This window comes from Pteropus vampyrus, unplaced genomic scaffold (assembly GCF_000151845.1).
Source record: "Pteropus vampyrus isolate Shadow unplaced genomic scaffold, Pvam_2.0 Scaffold117, whole genome shotgun sequence".
NCBI lineage: Eukaryota > Metazoa > Chordata > Mammalia > Chiroptera > Pteropodidae > Pteropus > Pteropus vampyrus.
This window is the reverse complement of record NW_011888898.1, coordinates 3,193,881-3,211,252: the sequence shown is the minus strand read 5'-3', so window position 1 is coordinate 3,211,252 and position 17,372 is coordinate 3,193,881. Positions and strand designations below refer to the sequence as shown.

The following is a 17,372-nucleotide window of genomic DNA, read 5'->3' as shown; positions in this document are numbered from 1 at the left end:
AAACATGATGGCCTGCCCTAAAAAACATGTAAGTGAAAACCTAGCTAAGATTCTGCCAAAGACTCCAGGTCTGACCCCTGCTTTCTCTTTGTTCAAGACAAGATAGCCTTAAACTGACTTCCTCTTTGAGGCATTTAAATGGATTGAAAGAGTTAATTTTTTTCCTAACACCCTTCAACGTTATTTAATGCCTGTCGGTCACCACCAACAGTCATTTCTCCTGGGCTATGCAGTCCCACTCCTGAGAAACATGCTTCCCCATCTGTACAATGGGGACCCTAACGGTACCTATCTTATAGGAGTGTTGAGATTATTATATGAGATCACGCATATAAAGTGCCTGGCTCAGAGTATGAGCATGCAAATACTGGCTATTCTCAGTTTCATGGAGAAAACGTCATGAAAAAACTAAATATGACTTGAGCGAAAAAATAAAAACCCAAAAACCTGAACAGCTCAAACTTCGAAGCAGCAGGGAAGGGGGGACATAAAATCCCAAACACTTTATTTAATAATGGAACATACTTTATTATTATTTTTTAAACCATCTCTCGACATTTCAACTCTTGGTAGAAATCAAATGCACAACATCTGCATCTTTAAATTAGCATATATTCAACGATCTCAATCACAGCAACCTCAGACAGTAAGATGCACACCGAGGAGGAGCACGGTCAGGGCACTTCGTGTTCCAGTCCACAAACACCGGACTCCCGTGATGATGCACACACTGGACTCTCTCTCCTAGGATGAGTTAGTTCCTGCTTTTGTCCTCTGTGAGTTACGTGGCATCACAGTTGCTTAAAAGAGTGACTGTAGTGCTGGAGCGATCTGGAAATGGAAAACTAGAAAACTAGAGCTCTCAGGAGTGGGACAGGCATTGACACTTCTGAAATGTGAAAAGGAAGAACAACAAAGATGAATGCCCCAGATCGGGGTGGTCTTAGTAATAAAGTTGGTTGAAATTCAGCTTTATATATACACTGAATATCTACATGTGATCTACCAGATATATATATATATTTTAAAAAAAAAAGAGCCATAGAAGATTTGAAAAACCTTATAATCATTCGAGCTGGAAGAACATCAGCAAATTGCAGTGGCCTCAGGATTCAGCCAGATTTAAATTTGCTCAAGAGCTGAAAACCTTCCACTGGAAAGCCCACTGCGTGTCAATTCCTGTAACATTCTGTACATCACAAACACTTATGGCTAAAATATATTATTAGTTCACAAAGAAGCGGTTTTATTTTCAAACTCTTGCCCCACTCCTGCTCTGTACCCCGGAAGGAGAATCTGGGGCTCGAGTCATTCGCATGAGGAGTTTAAGGGGCCTCCGGGTTTGGAAGCGCTTAGGCTCAGCTGAGAATCTCAGAAGACATGTCTGATGCGCTCACGCCAACTCCTGCCCACTTTTAGTGCAAAAAGATTGCAGAGTCCTGGAAACAGGAGAAGAGAGGACTGCGACGGGAATCTCAAACGAGCTTCCTTCTGTAACGAGACTCAAGAAGTTTGGAGTGCAAGGTTCACACTTGGCAAGTGGCAAAGACCAGGCTGTAGATCCCAGGTGAGGTTCCTGACTCGTCACTAGGTGATCAGTCTGCAGGTGCACAGAGCTCTCGGCCCGCATTCGCCCCCGAAGTGCACACTGGAGGTAGGTGTATAGATTTATTGTAGGGAAGACAGTGGCTCTCCGACTCAGGGACATCGTCTCTGCTCCTCCTCTGCCCCCACACTCTGCGTTACCCTCGGGCTGGGGTCAGTGGAAGACACAACACAGAAGAGCACGAGACCCTTCCTTGGAAGACTAAAGAACCCGGGGCATTTTTATAAATAGCTACATAATTAACGTTTTAACCACTTTGAAACGCACAGCAAGTTGAATATTTATTTAAAAATAAATCTCAAAAATATCTATGTACAGTACAGTAAGAAGGGCATGTGCAAACAACAGAAAGGGGGAAAGTCAGTTCTGCCGTGGAAAGTCCACACTTCCATGTGTCGGAGCAAAGTTCACAAACACCACAGGCTGAACGGAGCTGTGGCGGCAACAGGATGACATTCAGCTAATACTGGACTCGGTTCACTTTTGAAACCTGGGGGTGTGGGGCGAGCCATGGGCAGGGAGTCTGGGGGGGATCTTTATATCTGGGAAGGGGGCAGCAAAGGGATGAGCCATTGGAAGAGGCCCACTGTGGCCGGAGGGCTCATTTCACAAGCCAACAGGCCTCTAGCTTGCTGCTCCAGGTGGGCATGTGGAGGTGACCTGGAGGGTCCTTCCCAGTCCAAGCTGGCTTTGCAGTGGGAGGGGTGGGTGTGGCTTGAGTCCCAGAGATAGAAATCCTCCAAAAACAAAAAACAAAACAAAAACAAAAAAAAAGACATGAACTAGGGAGGGGAGTGATTAGTAAAAATGAATCTGAACGGAAGTGCCACCCTCTCCCTTCTCAGGCAACAAAGCAGCTATCGACTGAAATAACTGAGTCGCTAAGTAAACTCCCACATGGCGCAGCCAACCCACGATCCCTGCATGGTCAAGTGCAGGTCTCTGCTTCCCACATCAGTGCGTTGACACTTCTTCCCCATGAAACCAGAAAGGTCAGTGGTGTAGCCCTTGCAGCAGGAAGGTACAAGATCCATTCTATCTATACACGAGATGGGAGAACTGGGTGGACTTGTAGTTCAGCTGGTTGTTGGGCATGAACTTGTGCAGCTCACTCTTTTTGCAGCAGGGGTCAAAATGGTAGGCGATGAGGCAGGCATCGCAGGAAACTTTTGAACACTGGGTGCAGGTGTTGGTGGCACCTGGGCGATTACAGAAGCCACAACGAGAGGTGGCTGCGGTGGAGGGCTTGGATTTTGAATGGAGGTGCGCCAGCCGGTCAGGGGCCTGAGTCTGGCCTGCATACTTTTCCCTCAGAGATGACCCGTGGGCCAGGCTGTCGTGGGTGGAGGCCTTGCTGGGGAAGGCGCTGGGCTTGGAGGCCGGAGCACAGGGGAGCAGACTGTCGCAGCGCTGGCAGAGGGCGGAGCTGCAGGCCAGGCCGCAGTTTTGGCACTTGGATAGGGCGGACTCTTTGGCGGGGGGTGAGCGCTTGTGGTAGAGCGGGTGGGCATCATTTCTGACCAGCCATACATCCGGCCGCAGGGCGTCCTGCCTCCGGTATGTGGCCCTAGGTTCCGAGTCTGTGTACAGATCCACGTCATCCTGAGCGGAGAGGTATGTGCTGCGCATCAGGCCAAGGCCGTTGTTGGAGGAGGGGAGCAGAAGGTCATCCGGGCTGCCATGGGGGGAGCTGGACATGGTCAGGAGTGAAGGGGACGGGCGGATGATCTCGTCCTTGAGGTCGTCCCCCACGTCTGCTGCCACAGTCTCCTTCCGCAGGCTCAACGAGGCCTTCAGGGGCGGCTTCCGGCTCTCCCAGTAGCTGTCGTAGGCGTCCACTGACCTTGAGGGCTTGGTCACACGGGGCTTATAGTAGTCCTTAGCCGCCCGCTCGCTGGCCGACTTCTGAAGCGCCACGCGGGCCATCGAGGCTGTCAGGTGCTCCCGGCTCTCGGCCCGCCGCCGCAGGGCGTCGGAGCAGCCGCGCACATCCTCCGCACTGCTCTTACGCTCGCTCACGACGTCCAGCTCAGAGTAGCCCTTGTCCTTGACTTGTGAGTGGATTTCCAGCATCTGTTCACACTCCACTTTGGCCAGAAAGAGTTCGAAGGAGACCATCTTCACCTGGAGGGTCTCCACGAACTCTTTGAGCTTGTACGCAGTCCCCAACTCGGGCACGTAGCCCATGTAATTCAAGATGGTTCGGATGTCCTCTTCCAGTAACGTGGACTTGACATAATAAACGAAGGGGCCTGTGTAAGTCTAGGAGGAAGGGGGGGCAGAAAAAGAGGCGGGCCTGTCTCTCTGAGACACACAAGGGAGACTGCCTCAAAGCACAGGGCCTCCAAGTCTGAACGAGCGTGGGGAACCGCAGAAAGGGAAGGGAATGATCTCAACAGCTTCTCACTACAGAGGCAGAGGCTAATGCTTACCAACAGCGCAGCGTGCTGGTGTGAAGGAAGCGACACATCACTCCTTTCCTAAGTGTGGGGAACAAAGCCATTCGCTTTCTGCATGGGGCACAGCAGCTCTGCTCCCTACGAGGAGCAGGCAAACTCGGAAAGAGAAGGGACTGGATCAGAGGCAGGTGTCTGATGAAGACTGGAAATACTCCTTTCTGGCATTTCTGCAAAGGTCTGAAGTATATGTCAGGCTTAAGAGCCTGATTTGGTAGAAAGCCTCCTGAGCCATCACTACCTTCAAAATGACAGAGAAGTCCTTCTCCTGTTATGCCTGGACGTCCACGGCAGCCTCCTAACTGGTCTCCCCACCCCACTCCTGCCGCACTATGCTGCAGCCCGCACCAGCCAGAAAGATTCCCTTCAACTGTAAACTGATCCCAGCCCTGCCTTGCTTCCCAGCCCACTTCAGATAAATCCATGCCCTCTGCCCTGGGCTTCAAGGTCCTGCACAACCGGGGTGCTGCCTGCCTATCCGACCTCCAGGCTGCAGATGTGAGCTGTCAGGGGCAGGTACCCAGCTAAAAGAAGACACTGGACAGGAAGGCAAGGCCAGGGAGCTGGGAGGTAATCCTGGTTGTTATCTCAAAGGCAGTGGGGAACACGGGAGGGTCCGCGGGCAGAAGAGGGATGTGATTGGACTGGCATAAGTCCTCTCGAGATGGGTTGGAAGGGGCAAGAAAGTGGAAGGGAGACCAGTGTGGCGGGCCCTTCCCTAGGCCTTACCTTAATGCTTCTGAATTCCTTCTTCCACGGGTAGAGGAAGAGGTTGACACCCACCGTTTCCAGCATGCTGAAGGCGCAGTGTAAAGCCCGCAGGCTGGAGGAGCTCAGGGCGCGCAGGGAGCTCTCAACCACCTCGTAGAACTGGATCAGCCGGAATCGATAAAACGGATCCACCTTGTGCAGGCTGAGCAGGGTCGAGGCTGCCACCCGCAGGTGCTCGTCACCACCGGGTCGCTGCTTGCTGGGGGTGGTGTCCACTTTGCTCTCATGGAACTGCACATACTTCCGAAATAAGTCATCCTTATATTTTGTATCCATTGAACTGGGCTTCCCCATCCGATCCAGGGAGGGGGGCTACCTTATCTCCTCCATGGCCTCTGGGTTAGATGCAGGGACATTGCTATAAGCACTGACATGTTGCCCACCTGGACCAGCGGAGCACTCTGGAAGGGGAAGAACAAGAAGCACATCATTCCTTGAAATGGCCCACATGCCAGTTGTGGCTGCTAAGGCAAAACAAAACACAGAACTGGCCTGGAGTGCAGTGGGCACCACCAGCCCTGGGCTGCATTCTGCTCATTCACTCAGTGCATTTACTGAGCGTATACTACACCAAAGGTTATAGTGGAAACGCGACAAACGAGGCCCTTGCCTTGGCTGAGCTCACTAATGAAAAATATGATTGGGGGCGCCCGACTGGTTTTGTGGGAAGAAGGAAAAGTTTTAAAAGACTGACAGTTAAACCTGAAGGAGGAGGAGTGTGCCGGGCAAAGAGGTGGGCGAAGGGTGTCACAGCAGAGGCGTCAGCAGGGAGAAGGGCCCTGGGCTAACACTACCAGTGCTGACTACGTGCCAGGTGCTTATCCCATGCTAATGCATTCCGTCTTCTCAAACAAGGAGACGGGTATGACCAGTATCTCCATCCTACAGATGTGAAAACCAGGACGTAGAAAAGTTAAGAAACTTGCTAAAGTTACAGGACTATTAAGCAGCAGGCTGAGATCAGAGCTCTGCCAGTCACGTTCCAAAGTCCATGCCTTGCCCAGCATGTCCTGCTTTCCCAAGGCAGGGAGGAAAGAAGTGGCTATGAACAGAAAGAAGTCTACGTTGTGGCTGAAGCAGCGAGGAGAGGCGTGACACGAGATGAAGCTGCAGGCGTATGCAGCACCCTGGTCCCCAAGGCCTCGAAGAGCACTTAAAAATGCCACATTCCTTCCAAGAGCTGTGTGAAGCACCTGTCAGAGTTCAAAGCGAGGGGGAAAGGACCAGATGGAATCTGCGATTTTAAAGAGAGACTTAAAGAGCTGGCTGCTGGCCCCTGGACAGTGCCTTTATCTGCCTGACAGGCTGGCTCCCCTTTACCTGAAGAGCAGCTTACAGCAACGCTGGGAGAAGACACAGTGTTCTGAGCTGGGACACACAGGGTCTATACACTTGCTATCTGCTTGGCCACCCGTCAGTAGAACGAATACAGATCCAGCAATATTCCTGATGCCACAGTGTTGGAAGCAAATCGCATTCACTGAGGGACACTGCCAGGGTAGACAACAAAGCACGGTGGTGACAAAGAGATTCTGAAGCCAGATTGCCTGGGTGTGAATCCTGGGTCTGCATCTCAAGGTTACCTGGGCAAATGACTCCACCTCTCCGGGCTTTCTCATATGGAAAAGGGGGTTAATAACGGTACCTGGAGTCCGGAGTTGTTAGAAGGATCGTATGCAGCCAGTCTACAAAGCTCTTCCCTGAGTGCTCAGAGGAAGCCCTTGATAGACGAGCAGCAGCTCCCGGTGTCTGAAGGTGCTGCCTCCCAGGATGCCAAGCACTCTCAGAATGGTAAGATCGGAGCGGGGCAAACATCTCTGGCCGGGCCGTAGATGTGCATTTCCACACTCTCCTGCCCTGCCTTTCTTGACCACAGCTCCACAGGTGCAGGGATCATGACAAATTACTCAGTAATGTAACCAAAGCACAGTGCCGGGGGAGGCCACGTGCTTCATAAATACCAGCTATCTGACTGAAGGAGGCTCCTGCTGGCAGTGGGAGACGGCAAGAGACTGAGAAAGAAGCTGCAGTGCGATGGGACAGACCTGTGGAGCCCTTCAGCAGATGTGAGTTCAGCTCCGGAAGTCCTAAAGGCCTACGAGCCCAGCAGCTATCACAAGGTCAATAAAATCACCCACGTCCCAATGACCCACTCGTCTGGCTTCTCCACAGCTTTGGGGAATAAGAAGCGAGACATGTAGGACACAGGGAGGCCACCTTCTCCCACCCATTACCCTGCCAGTGTTTCAAAAACAAACAGAACAGATAATAAGCTCTAGGAGCCCATAAGGCAAACACGAATCCACTTAGGATAAAAGCTACCTCCTAAGCAAGGTCAAAGGCTCTACGTGGTCAGATCCCTGCTCACCTCTCAAAGCAGCATTTCCCTTCTCTCAGTTCCACCCGCACGGACCTTTCTGTCTGTTCCTCAAACACGTTAAACTCATCTCTATCTCAGGACCTTTTTGCACACGTTGCTTTTCCATGTTCTTACTCTGATTCTTCCCATAGCTGGCTCACTCTCACTCAGGCCGCGGCTCAAATGTCGACCCTCAGTGGCTCTCCCTGACAGCCCCAGCTCAATAACTCCCTCCTTCCCAGTTATCCTGGGATAATCACCATCTGAAATTATCAACTTTATTTACTAGCTTCCTCTCTGTCTCCCCCTTTACCCAGAAAGCTCCACAAAGACAAGGACTGCACTTCTTTGTTCACCACGATGCCTGACACAGAGCCCGGCCCTTGGCAGGCGTTTGATACAACCGGTGAAATGAACGATGCAAAGAATGTAAGCGTTCAAGATACCGCTCCATCAGTTTCTCATTTAGCTCTCCCAAGAATCCTGGGAGATCAGCTAGAGAGGAAAGGAACAGAGGCTCCTCGACATGCTCTAAGTAGCTCAGGGCTAGCAAAGGGCAAGACTGCAAGCCTGGCCTTCTAACTTGGCACCTGTATTCCTCCCTCCACTCCAGGACTCCTGAGTTCAAAGAGTATTTATGCAGCTTCTACCTCGTGCCAGGCCCTGGGCTGGGTGCAGTGGGGGGATATGGGGTAGGTAGGAGCAGTAATGGACAGCAGTTGAGAAGACACAGCCTTGCCCTCAACTCCAGCCGAAAAAGCTTACTGTCTGGTATCAAAGTATGCATATTCTCTTAAAAAAATAAAACTGTATTGCAACTTGAAAGAAGACATCACTGTCCTTGCTAATAAAAACCCACATGCATTTACCAATTTTTATTTATCAAAGAGAAGCTTCTATCCTGCCTCTGTCCCCAAAGACTGTCTTTTTGGTACAATGAGAACAATCTAAACAGAGGGACAGCAAGCCTCCTAAACACTGCTGTGAGTTTTCTGCAAGGAAGTCAGCCTCCAGCCCATAGAAGCTGATTTTTTTTTTTAAGTCAGCCACCCTCAAGCTCAGTGTCTGCCGCTCTGAAATCATACCATAATCCACACCCTTGTTTGTTGCTGCCAAACAATAAAGAAAGAAAAGGATCCAAACAGCCCAGTTGGTGTTCAAAACCCTAAAGTCAAGGATGGGAAACCCATCTAAGAAGTCTCGAACCGACCTAGGCAAGAGAGGAAAAGGGTGAAAGAAAATAAATGCTAAAAGACAGTTAAAGAAAGGAAAGCGAGAAGGAAATAGTTATCCTACGTGCTAAGCTTTGGGCTTTTCCGATTCAACTGCGTCAACCCGCTTCATCCGCACGACAACGCTATGAGGAAACCAACAGAGCTTCAAAAGCTCAGGACTGCAATATGAACCTGGGCTGGCCGGCCCTGAGGCCTGTGCTTTTTCCCATTTCTCTCACTCATTTATTGTTACACTTAGTACCATTCACTGAGGGATGAGTACATGAGGGCCTTCTACTGAGGCTCAATAAAAATTAATGAAATCCATCCAACAGCCCCAAGGTTATAGAAGAGGAAACTGACGCTCGGAGAGGACCAAGTCACAGGCTAGAAAGAAATACAGCTGAGATCTGAACCACGGTCTGATGCCAAAGCCCTGATTCAAGCTCTGGGCTGCACAGCTTTCATTTATTTTTATTTTTTTTTTTTAGGCGAGGCAACCCTTGGTTGACCTCACAGATTGCAAGGACCTTGTCAGCTTACGATCCCTTATTTTTTAATTTTTTTACGCCTACGGCACCTGCTTTTCCTAGGTGGTCTCCCATCCAAGTACTAACCAGGCCAGACCCTGCTTAGCTTCTGAGATCAGATGGGAACGGGCTTGCTCAGGGTGGCATGACTATAGACTGCACAGCTTTTAAGTAAAGCTGCCCTGCTACATCTGCTGGACAGCACTACTTCAAAGGGCTCAGCTAAGCTAGAATGCCCTGTGGCCGGGCAAGCAGAGCTGAGTTCCAAAAATTCCTGTAGTAGCAAAATTCATATCTTCCCACACAAAATTAGGCTAGAAGAGCTACAAAGCTCTATGATGTAAGCTCAAGGGCCAAGGAAAGAGGCTGGCCAGAGACCGGCCAGTGGTAAGGCAGCTGACATCATCCGTCCTGAATACATTTTCTGAGAATACAGACCGCATTATAACTGGTCGGGTCATAGCTGGTATCTTTTCTGAGCACAGAACCAGCAATCTATTCCCAGCACTCTGCAAGAAACAAAAACACGCTCACTGCAAAAACAGCGTGGTTACAGGAGACCAGACAGCGCGGTGACACAAGCTGTTAATTTCTCCAAGCAACCCAAGGACTGGAAAGCCAAGACGTGCCAGTCTGGCAGATAAAAAAAAAAAAAAAAATGGCACTGTGAACATCCCTGACAGTGTCAGATAGGTGCCTAGAGCCAACGGGCCTGGTCAGCACTTCCTGCACCCATAATATCTGGGCCCCTTTGAAAAGCAAATCAATGAAGAGACAGATATCACAGTCAGGGAGGGGGTGGCTTTTTAATTTATTTTTTTAAACATCTCAAAAGAAAGCTGTGTCTGTTTAAAACCCTACTGATGGATTTGAAATGATTCTGGGTAGCAAAGCATTAGCTTGGCTTTACCTCAGCTGGCCCATTCAAGCAGAAATGTTCCCCAAGCAGCATTTGAAGGCGCCCCCTCCCTGCACAGACAGGAGCTATTTTGGTCTCAGCACTGCCCCAGTCCACAGGTTTACAGATCTAGCTTCAGCGGGCTCAGAGTTCCTTCAGCCTCCAAACAGCACCAGGGTGAGAGCAGTTCAACCCCCTCCACCTCCGCACCCGACTCTTTTGCACTCATTCCAAGACCGAGGCTCCAAAGACACAGCCAAGGCACCTTCCACTGGTTGTGAAACACCAGAGAGTCCCCACACCCCAACTGGATTCCAGAAAGATACAGAGACAGGCCTTCCAAGCCTCTGAAAATAACCTCGGCGGTGCTGAAATTGGGCTTCCCTAGTGGCAGCTGCCTCTCGGAGGGGCTCTGAAAGAAGCGGTTTTGTCTCCCTGCAGGGGACAGAAGCTGGCGGCTGCTATTCCCAGCCTGATAATTCCTACAGCCCCGGAGAGCTACGTCAGTTGTGAAAAATACCCTTGTCCCAAACTCGGGCCCTCCCCACGGGTCTGCGAATGAATTAACAGCAGCTATCATTTACTGGACGCCTGCTGTATGCCAGAGACCGTGCTTCACACGCATCTCATCCCATCCCCACTACGATACTAGCAGGGAGGTTCATTCCCATTTAACAAATTAGGCAACTGAGGCTCGGAAGATGAAATGACTTGTCCAAGGTCACACAGTGAGTACAAATCCAAGTCTGCCGCCAAAAACTGGGCTGGGGGCCACCGAGCAGTAACTGCCCTACGGTGGAATCGGGGTGTCCTCCTGCTTGATTAGTCGCCGAAGAGGGGGTGTTCCTCCTGAGCTTCCCTGAACCACCCTTGGCTGGTCCTAGGTGTCTGCGAGGCAGCCCTTGGGGGAGGACAAGGTGAGACCCCGGGGCGCCGAAAAGGCCGGCCCACCACCAGTCGCCCCGGCCAGCCGGTCGCGAGAGGACTCTGCTCCCTGGCCGCCAAGCCCCGCGGAGTCGGGCGCCCCCTGCGCCCGGGGAAGCCCCAGAGGCCGTTTCCGCCCACGGCTGCCCACACTCACCCAAGCACTGCCGCCGAGGATGCCCCGGCCGGGGGAAGCACGAAGGAGCCGCGGCCGCCGCCGGAGCCGGGCCCGGCTGGGCTCTCGCCGCTCCGGCCGGCTGCAAGAGACCGAAACCAGTACTCCGGGGCCAGCGGCGACCCGGAAACACTCGGCCAGGAAGTGACGTCCCTAGGAGGCGGGCCCAAAGGGAGGCCAGGCCGCGGCTGCGCGCTGGGCCGGGGAAAGGCCGATGCCCATGGGCGGCGAAGGAAGAAGCGGGAGGCAGAAGAGGAAGCCCAGAAGCCGCAGAATCCCGCTTTGAGGACTAAAGGACTGCTGCCCCGAGGGGGCTAGGACCCGGAAATAAACCGGCCGGAAATTACGCACACCGTCGGCCCCGGAATGGCAGCTAGCCGGGTTGTCATGGAAACCGCTAAGCAGCCGGATGGTGGCGTCTCCGAGCTGCTAACGCAGACTGAGCGACCTCCGGACCTGACCTCGTGGAGATGATCCCCGAAGTGCGCCTGAGAGGGAGCTGACAGTTGGATCCCTCGCCTCCTTTTTTACAGGCGAAAATACCGAGGCTTAAAGAGCGCAAGAGATGCCCAGGATCACCTGATACTGAATCTAGCCTTGGGAGGACTGTCGATGTTACAGTCGCTAAGAGTGGGGTCCCAGCTTTGCCTTTGCCAGTTATTATCTGTGTGACCTTGATCAAGTTACTTACTTAACCTCGCCGAGCCTCAGTTTTTTCACCTGTGAAATGGAATAATAGTAGTACAGCCTCATGAGATTCATATGAAAATTAAATGAGTTTATAATTAAATGAGTTTATATATGGAAACTGCTTATTACAATAGTTGGCATATAGTAAGGATCTAAATAAGTTTTGCTTTTTTAAATGGAAGTCAGCATTGGGGAAGACCAAGGCAAAATATTGCCTCCTCATCTTGTGACTTATCACCAGTCACCTGGCAGTACCCAGAGGGTCTACATTGGCATCGATACTGGTGGCTTGTCACTTCACTTAATGGATTTGTCTATACTCCCACCCACCACATTGCCCGTGAGCTCCCTGAGGACTTGGTTTTGTGGTTCACCACTCACTGAATCCTTAGTGCTTGCAAAGTCAAAACTGTTAAACATACTTGTGATTGAACCATTTATTCTCTCTCTCTTACCTATCTAGACATTTATTAAAGACTCAGAGCCTACTCCATGCTAAGTTCTCTTCCTCCAACATGCACTTGGCTCCCTGGACTTACCATGCTCTTCTCCCTTCTGGCCTCTGTGCCTCTACATGCTGTTCATTCCACGTAAATGTCTTTCCCCTCACCTTGTTCCTTCCTTGCTTTCTTGGCTTCCAGCCCCAGCTCAGCCCTTACACCTTTTCTGAAACTCCCTCTGATTTCTCCAGGCAAAGACCTGCCTTTCTCTGGTTCCCCACAACAATGCCATAATTTTATCTCAGCTCTTACCACAGTGGATTAGATATATTTTTAAACCTGACCCCCCGCCCCACACACACACACACAAGACCTGGAGCTTCTTATACATCTGTGTTTTCCCTGAGCTTTGAATATGTCTGGTCATGAGGTACCTAACAGATGTTCCTTGATGGCAGGATTCTCTCTCTCAGCCTTGGTGACCCCAGCTAAAGCTGATGAGTCTTATCTCAGGCGTCAATGACATAATACATGGGGAAGCATTCAGAGAACCAGCAACCTGCTATTCAAACAGCAGCGATTGCTATATTTATCTGTTGCTGTCTTAGTCCCACTCAGGGTCTTTGTATACTTCAGCCTTTATCAGCCCACGTTTAAGCTCCTCCCTTAATCACCCAAGAGGTGATGGTGTTTACAGCAATTCCAGGTATGAAAAACTGTCCCACCCGAACTCTCTGCCTTTACAACAACTCATAATTGTCCTTTGGAAACTGTTTCAAGACTGCATGAGACTGCTAATAAGTCCCTTCCAGCTCTGTGGCTCTGTGACAGACAAAAGGGAAACAGATTTTAAAAAAGGCTTTACTAGTAGATGACCCCAGTCATTGAGACTTGGTGGCATTTTGTATCAAGAGTCCCAAAGTCTCCGAATAGAGCCGTGTTTCTCATCTTTTACACAGGGTTGAAGGCCTGAGAGTTCTCTGCTTAATGACATGGAATCACAGGAACATCTTTTTCAGATCTTATTACATAATGATTAGCAGATTATATAACAGTCATATGACAATGATCAGCTACGTCTACTTCCTAAGATCCAATAACACGAACAATCTACCTACTTCTTTCTATTTTTTGGGGTTTTTTTTCCAAAGCACAAAAGTAACACATGAATTCCAACAACGTGTTTAGAACAAAAAAAGAAAAAGCAATCCTATGACCCAGCAACTTGATTTCTTGGACTGTACCAGAGAAATAAGCATAAGTGCACGAGAGATCTTTTGTATCATTGTTTATAATGCAAAACAAAACCAAAAACATTCTAAATGTCCATCAATAGGGGAATGGTATGACTATTACGTGTCGCTTTAAAAGGATACTAATGACTATTGTATACTGCTTTAAAAGGATCATTAAACCTACTGTGCAATGAAAAAGGAAAGATATACCCTGAAATGGAAAACAAAACATCAACCAATACTACATATTTTCTAAGGAGATATATATATATATATTCAACTGAGGACAAAAGTACAAATATAGGTCATTGATTTTTTAAATCATTCCACAAATACATGTTATGTGATTTTTATTAATTTCTTTCTTTCCTAGAAGTCAGTAAGCTCCATAAAGACATAGCTATATTTGTTTTGCTTACAATTATATCACTACTATCTACTATATTACATTACCCCACACACAATAGGAAGTTCATCAAAATTTGTTTCTGATGGAAATTTTCATTGAATGTCAGATTTGATGTTAGGTTTAAAGGGCATAACTGTGAGCAAGACAGACACAGCCCCAGCCCTCAAGGAGTGTACAGTCTCCTTATCAGAAAGACAATATGAAATAGGAGTAGGATGAACTAAAAACCCATAATGCAGGATAGACGGTGGTAAATATTATGAGTGGGGTGTAGAGCTTAGAGAATGGAGAAGTGACCTCTGACAGGGCAAATTGGGGAGGGCCTCAAGGAGGAGGTGGCATTTAAGCTGGGCTTTGAGTGGGACACGTGAGGTTCTCCAGCTGTCCTTTCAGCTGGAGGGAAGAAAACAATCAAAAGCAAAGGCTTGAAATTGAAACAACCGCCTACAGGCGTAGGTGGGCGTAACTAGGCACAAGAGTGCTACAGTCTGATTCTGTGTAGTACTGGAAATGAGTAAAAATGTAGTGTGAGAGCACCTGGCTCACTGCAAGTATTCAGTACATTCTTCAGTGCAAAAACAACTATTATTGACCCCTTCCGTGCTCCAGCTGATTTTGCCAATTTCCTCACTGTGGTGGTCAGATACTCGGGGTTTCTGAAGAGGAGCTAGAAGTCCAGATTTTCAAATGAATCTTCTCAATTATAAACACCGTGTGTAAATAAACATCCTAGTTCCATCTGTTGAGAGAGCCTACAAGGAATGCCACCCCTGTAGCAACGAGGATCTAGCACCCAGATTTTGCTTTCTAAATACCATTCTCCACTAAAAGGAACCAAGCCTCCTTGGAGAAATGACTGATTCTCAGGCCGAGGCAGAGAAATTACAGTATGCACCAGGAACATCTTTTTGAGCCAGAAACTAAGGAAATGCCAACAGAATGATGAGACATGTCAAAAGGACACAAAAGGCAGGTTGGAGAGGCTCCTATTGGCCAACGTGGGACAATTTGAACATCAAAATAAGTAACGATAGTGAAGGGGGTCAACAATATTTGTTTTAAATTTACTGAATGCTTGCTGTGAGCCAGGTACTCTCATACTACATTTCCACTCATTTCCGCTACATAGAATGAGACCGTAGTGCTCTCGTGCCTAGTTACGCCCACCCTAATAGAAGCCTCAAGGCGGCCGCAGCTTCCCTTTTCCTAGCCCTGTAGCTGAACAGTAGATTGTCCCCAGTAGCTTGACCCAGAGTTTGGCATGTGCCTTGCCATAGAAAGTTGCTCTGAAACTTATGATTAATGCCCTTATGCTAGATCCTTCTGATCTAGCATTCTTTCCAGACTCCTCCCATCTTTGTTCCTGGATTGCTAACGCCACCAGAGGACCACGTTGCCAGAGGAACGGCTCCGTGAAGCACAACAGACCCCCACCCCCACCCCAGAACTGTCACGCAGCCTCGGAACTAATGCTCAGATTTTCCCTTAAATACCCTAAGCCAGACTGAGGAAGGAAGGCAGTTTTGAAGGTGTTAACCTGCTGCCTTCTCAGATCACTGATGCTCTGACAATAAATGCTTATTCTAAATACCAACTCTTGTGTCGATCTATCGGCTGCGTGGCATAGGCAGCGCAAGCCCCGGACTCGGTTGCCCTCTGGTTTCAATATTAACACGTTATAATACCTTAGTGAGAGTGGGGGAGAAACCATGATCCTATACTTATACCAAACATAAAATACTGTGCTTTCCAGAAGAATGTGTCTGAGGGCTATATGGCCCTGGGTACCAGGTCTGACCCCTGCCCTAAGGATGGATGGAAAACAAGTAGTCCATCTGGTTAGGCATATGAATGCACAAGGTGAACTGGGAAATCAGGGTGATGAGAATTCAGCCCAGTCTCTGAGGACCTGGCATGTCAGTCCAAGAGTCTGGATTTGACCCCGTGGGCACCTGGGAGCTACTGAAGGTCTGTGAACAGGAAAGATGGTGATCACAGCCCTTGCTCTCCAAATTAGGTGTTTGGTGCTAGGAGGTAACAAGGTATAGTGGATAAGAAATCAGTTTCTGCAGTCCCAAGAAGCATAGCACAATGGAACAGAAATGGTTCTGCAGCCAGAAGATCTGGGTTCAAGTCCCCAGTACAGTATTTAGTAGCCCTGTGAGTTGGGCAAGACCCTCTAAGAAGCTGGACTCTGAAGCCAGAATTACCTGGGTTCTACTTCGCTGTTTACTATGTATGACCTTGGGCAAAATGATATAACCTTTCTATGCCTCAGTTTCTTTTTTGTGAGATGAGAAAGATAACAATAATACCTGCTTCCATATTGGTTAGGAGTCCACTCAAGCATTTGACATTATGCATTATGCATTAGCTATTATTGTTGATCCTTTTTTTTTTTTTTAAGCAAATGCAATAATGCGTAGAAATAACTTTACCCTGTGCCTGGAAGGGGGTGAGCCTGCAGCTAATGTCATCCATGATGAAGATCAGTGTTGTGCAACATGAATTTGCTGGGGGCTAAGAATTCCAGCTGGTTCTCAAAGCTCAGCATTCACTCTGACCTCCCACTGGTGGAGGAAGGGCTAGGGGCGGTTAGTAACACGGAAGAAGACTCCTCTTGAAATGAAAGCTGGCACAGTCAGCCTTCCTCACAAGAAGAAAGGCTCTCCCCCCATCCTCTCAATAAAAACCCAACTGCCAATCACTTCAAAGGCTTTATCTTTGCCTCGGGAGCTACCCACAAGTCCAAAGGTAACCCAACTGGCTTAAAGCTGTTTATTAGTGGGATCCACAGCCCAGCCCATCTCTCAGAAGACACAGTCTCGGGGCTGGGTGTGGAGACCAGCCAGCACACCATCAGGATGATTCTAAATGGCTCCTGAAAACAGTGACCCTGAGGTTACGAACTCCTGGTGTGTACTGTACCAGTCTCTTAAAGTACTGGGTTTCAAAGGACTATTTGCTGGAACCGACCATCTTTGTCCTTCCCTTGGAACAGGCCAGGGAAAGCCACAGGTTGTCTTTGTTACAAAGCAACATTGTTCCAAGGCAGGAAGGCGAAATAGCCTCTGAAGCCCAAGGACCTGAATGCAGATCCCAGCTCTGCCCCTTCCCAGCTGTGTGACTGTGCACAGCTGCCAACTCTCTCTGGGCCTCATTTTCCTTTCCTTATCAGTAAAGGATTAATAGAGTAACAACCACCAAGGATGATTGATAGATTAAATGAGCTAATACACGGTGCCAGCACAGGGTGAGCGTTCAACACAAGCTAGCTATAATTATTCTTGACACAGTGCCGTGGGGTTTGCCAGGCTGTGGTGCACAGTAGGCTTCAGATGGGAAACATGACTGGGCTTGAGGTATTGGTCAATCCTGGTCACCTTGCATTTATGCCACTCAAAAGAGTCAAATTGTATAATATTCAGAATATATCATGAACTCCTACGACTTAACAACAAAAAGACAACCTCATGAAAAAATGAGCGAAAGACTTCAATAGACATCTCTTCTAAGAAGATATACAAATGGCCAAGAAGCTCATGAAAAGATGCTCAACATTATTAGCGATTAGGGAAATTCAAATCAAAACTCAGTTAGATACAACTTTATACCTACTAGGATGGCTATACTTAAAAAAAGGTGGTGGGGGGGAATAAATGTGT

General features: G+C 48.9%; 1 protein-coding gene and 1 pseudogene across 1 annotated transcript; both read right to left on the bottom strand.

Moving 5' to 3' along the window:
* Window positions 1-507: 507 nt before the first annotated feature.
* Window positions 508-11,075, bottom strand: SPATA2 (spermatogenesis associated 2). The gene is made up of 3 exons (XM_011365982.2): window positions 10,916-11,075; window positions 4,792-5,234; window positions 508-3,868 (listed from the first exon to the last, which is right to left on the bottom strand). Exons 2-3 carry the CDS (start codon window positions 5,125-5,127, stop codon window positions 2,642-2,644), a joined length of 1,563 nt encoding a protein of 520 aa, XP_011364284.1. The 5' UTR covers window positions 5,128-5,234; window positions 10,916-11,075; the 3' UTR covers window positions 508-2,641.
* LOC111743664 lies at window positions 8,975-9,093 on the bottom strand (annotated as a pseudogene).
* Window positions 11,076-17,372: the final 6,297 nt, after the last annotated feature.

Bases quoted from the DNA above. Each gene is read 5' to 3' on its own strand.
- SPATA2 (XM_011365982.2), bottom strand. From the start codon at position 5,127: ATGGGGAAGCCCAGTTCAATGGATACAAAATATAAGGATGACTTATTT. The intron at 3,869-4,791 runs GTAAGGCCTAGG...CCTTCCTCCTAG, and splicing joins AGGAATTCAGAAGCATTAAG to ACTTACACAGGCCCCTTCGT.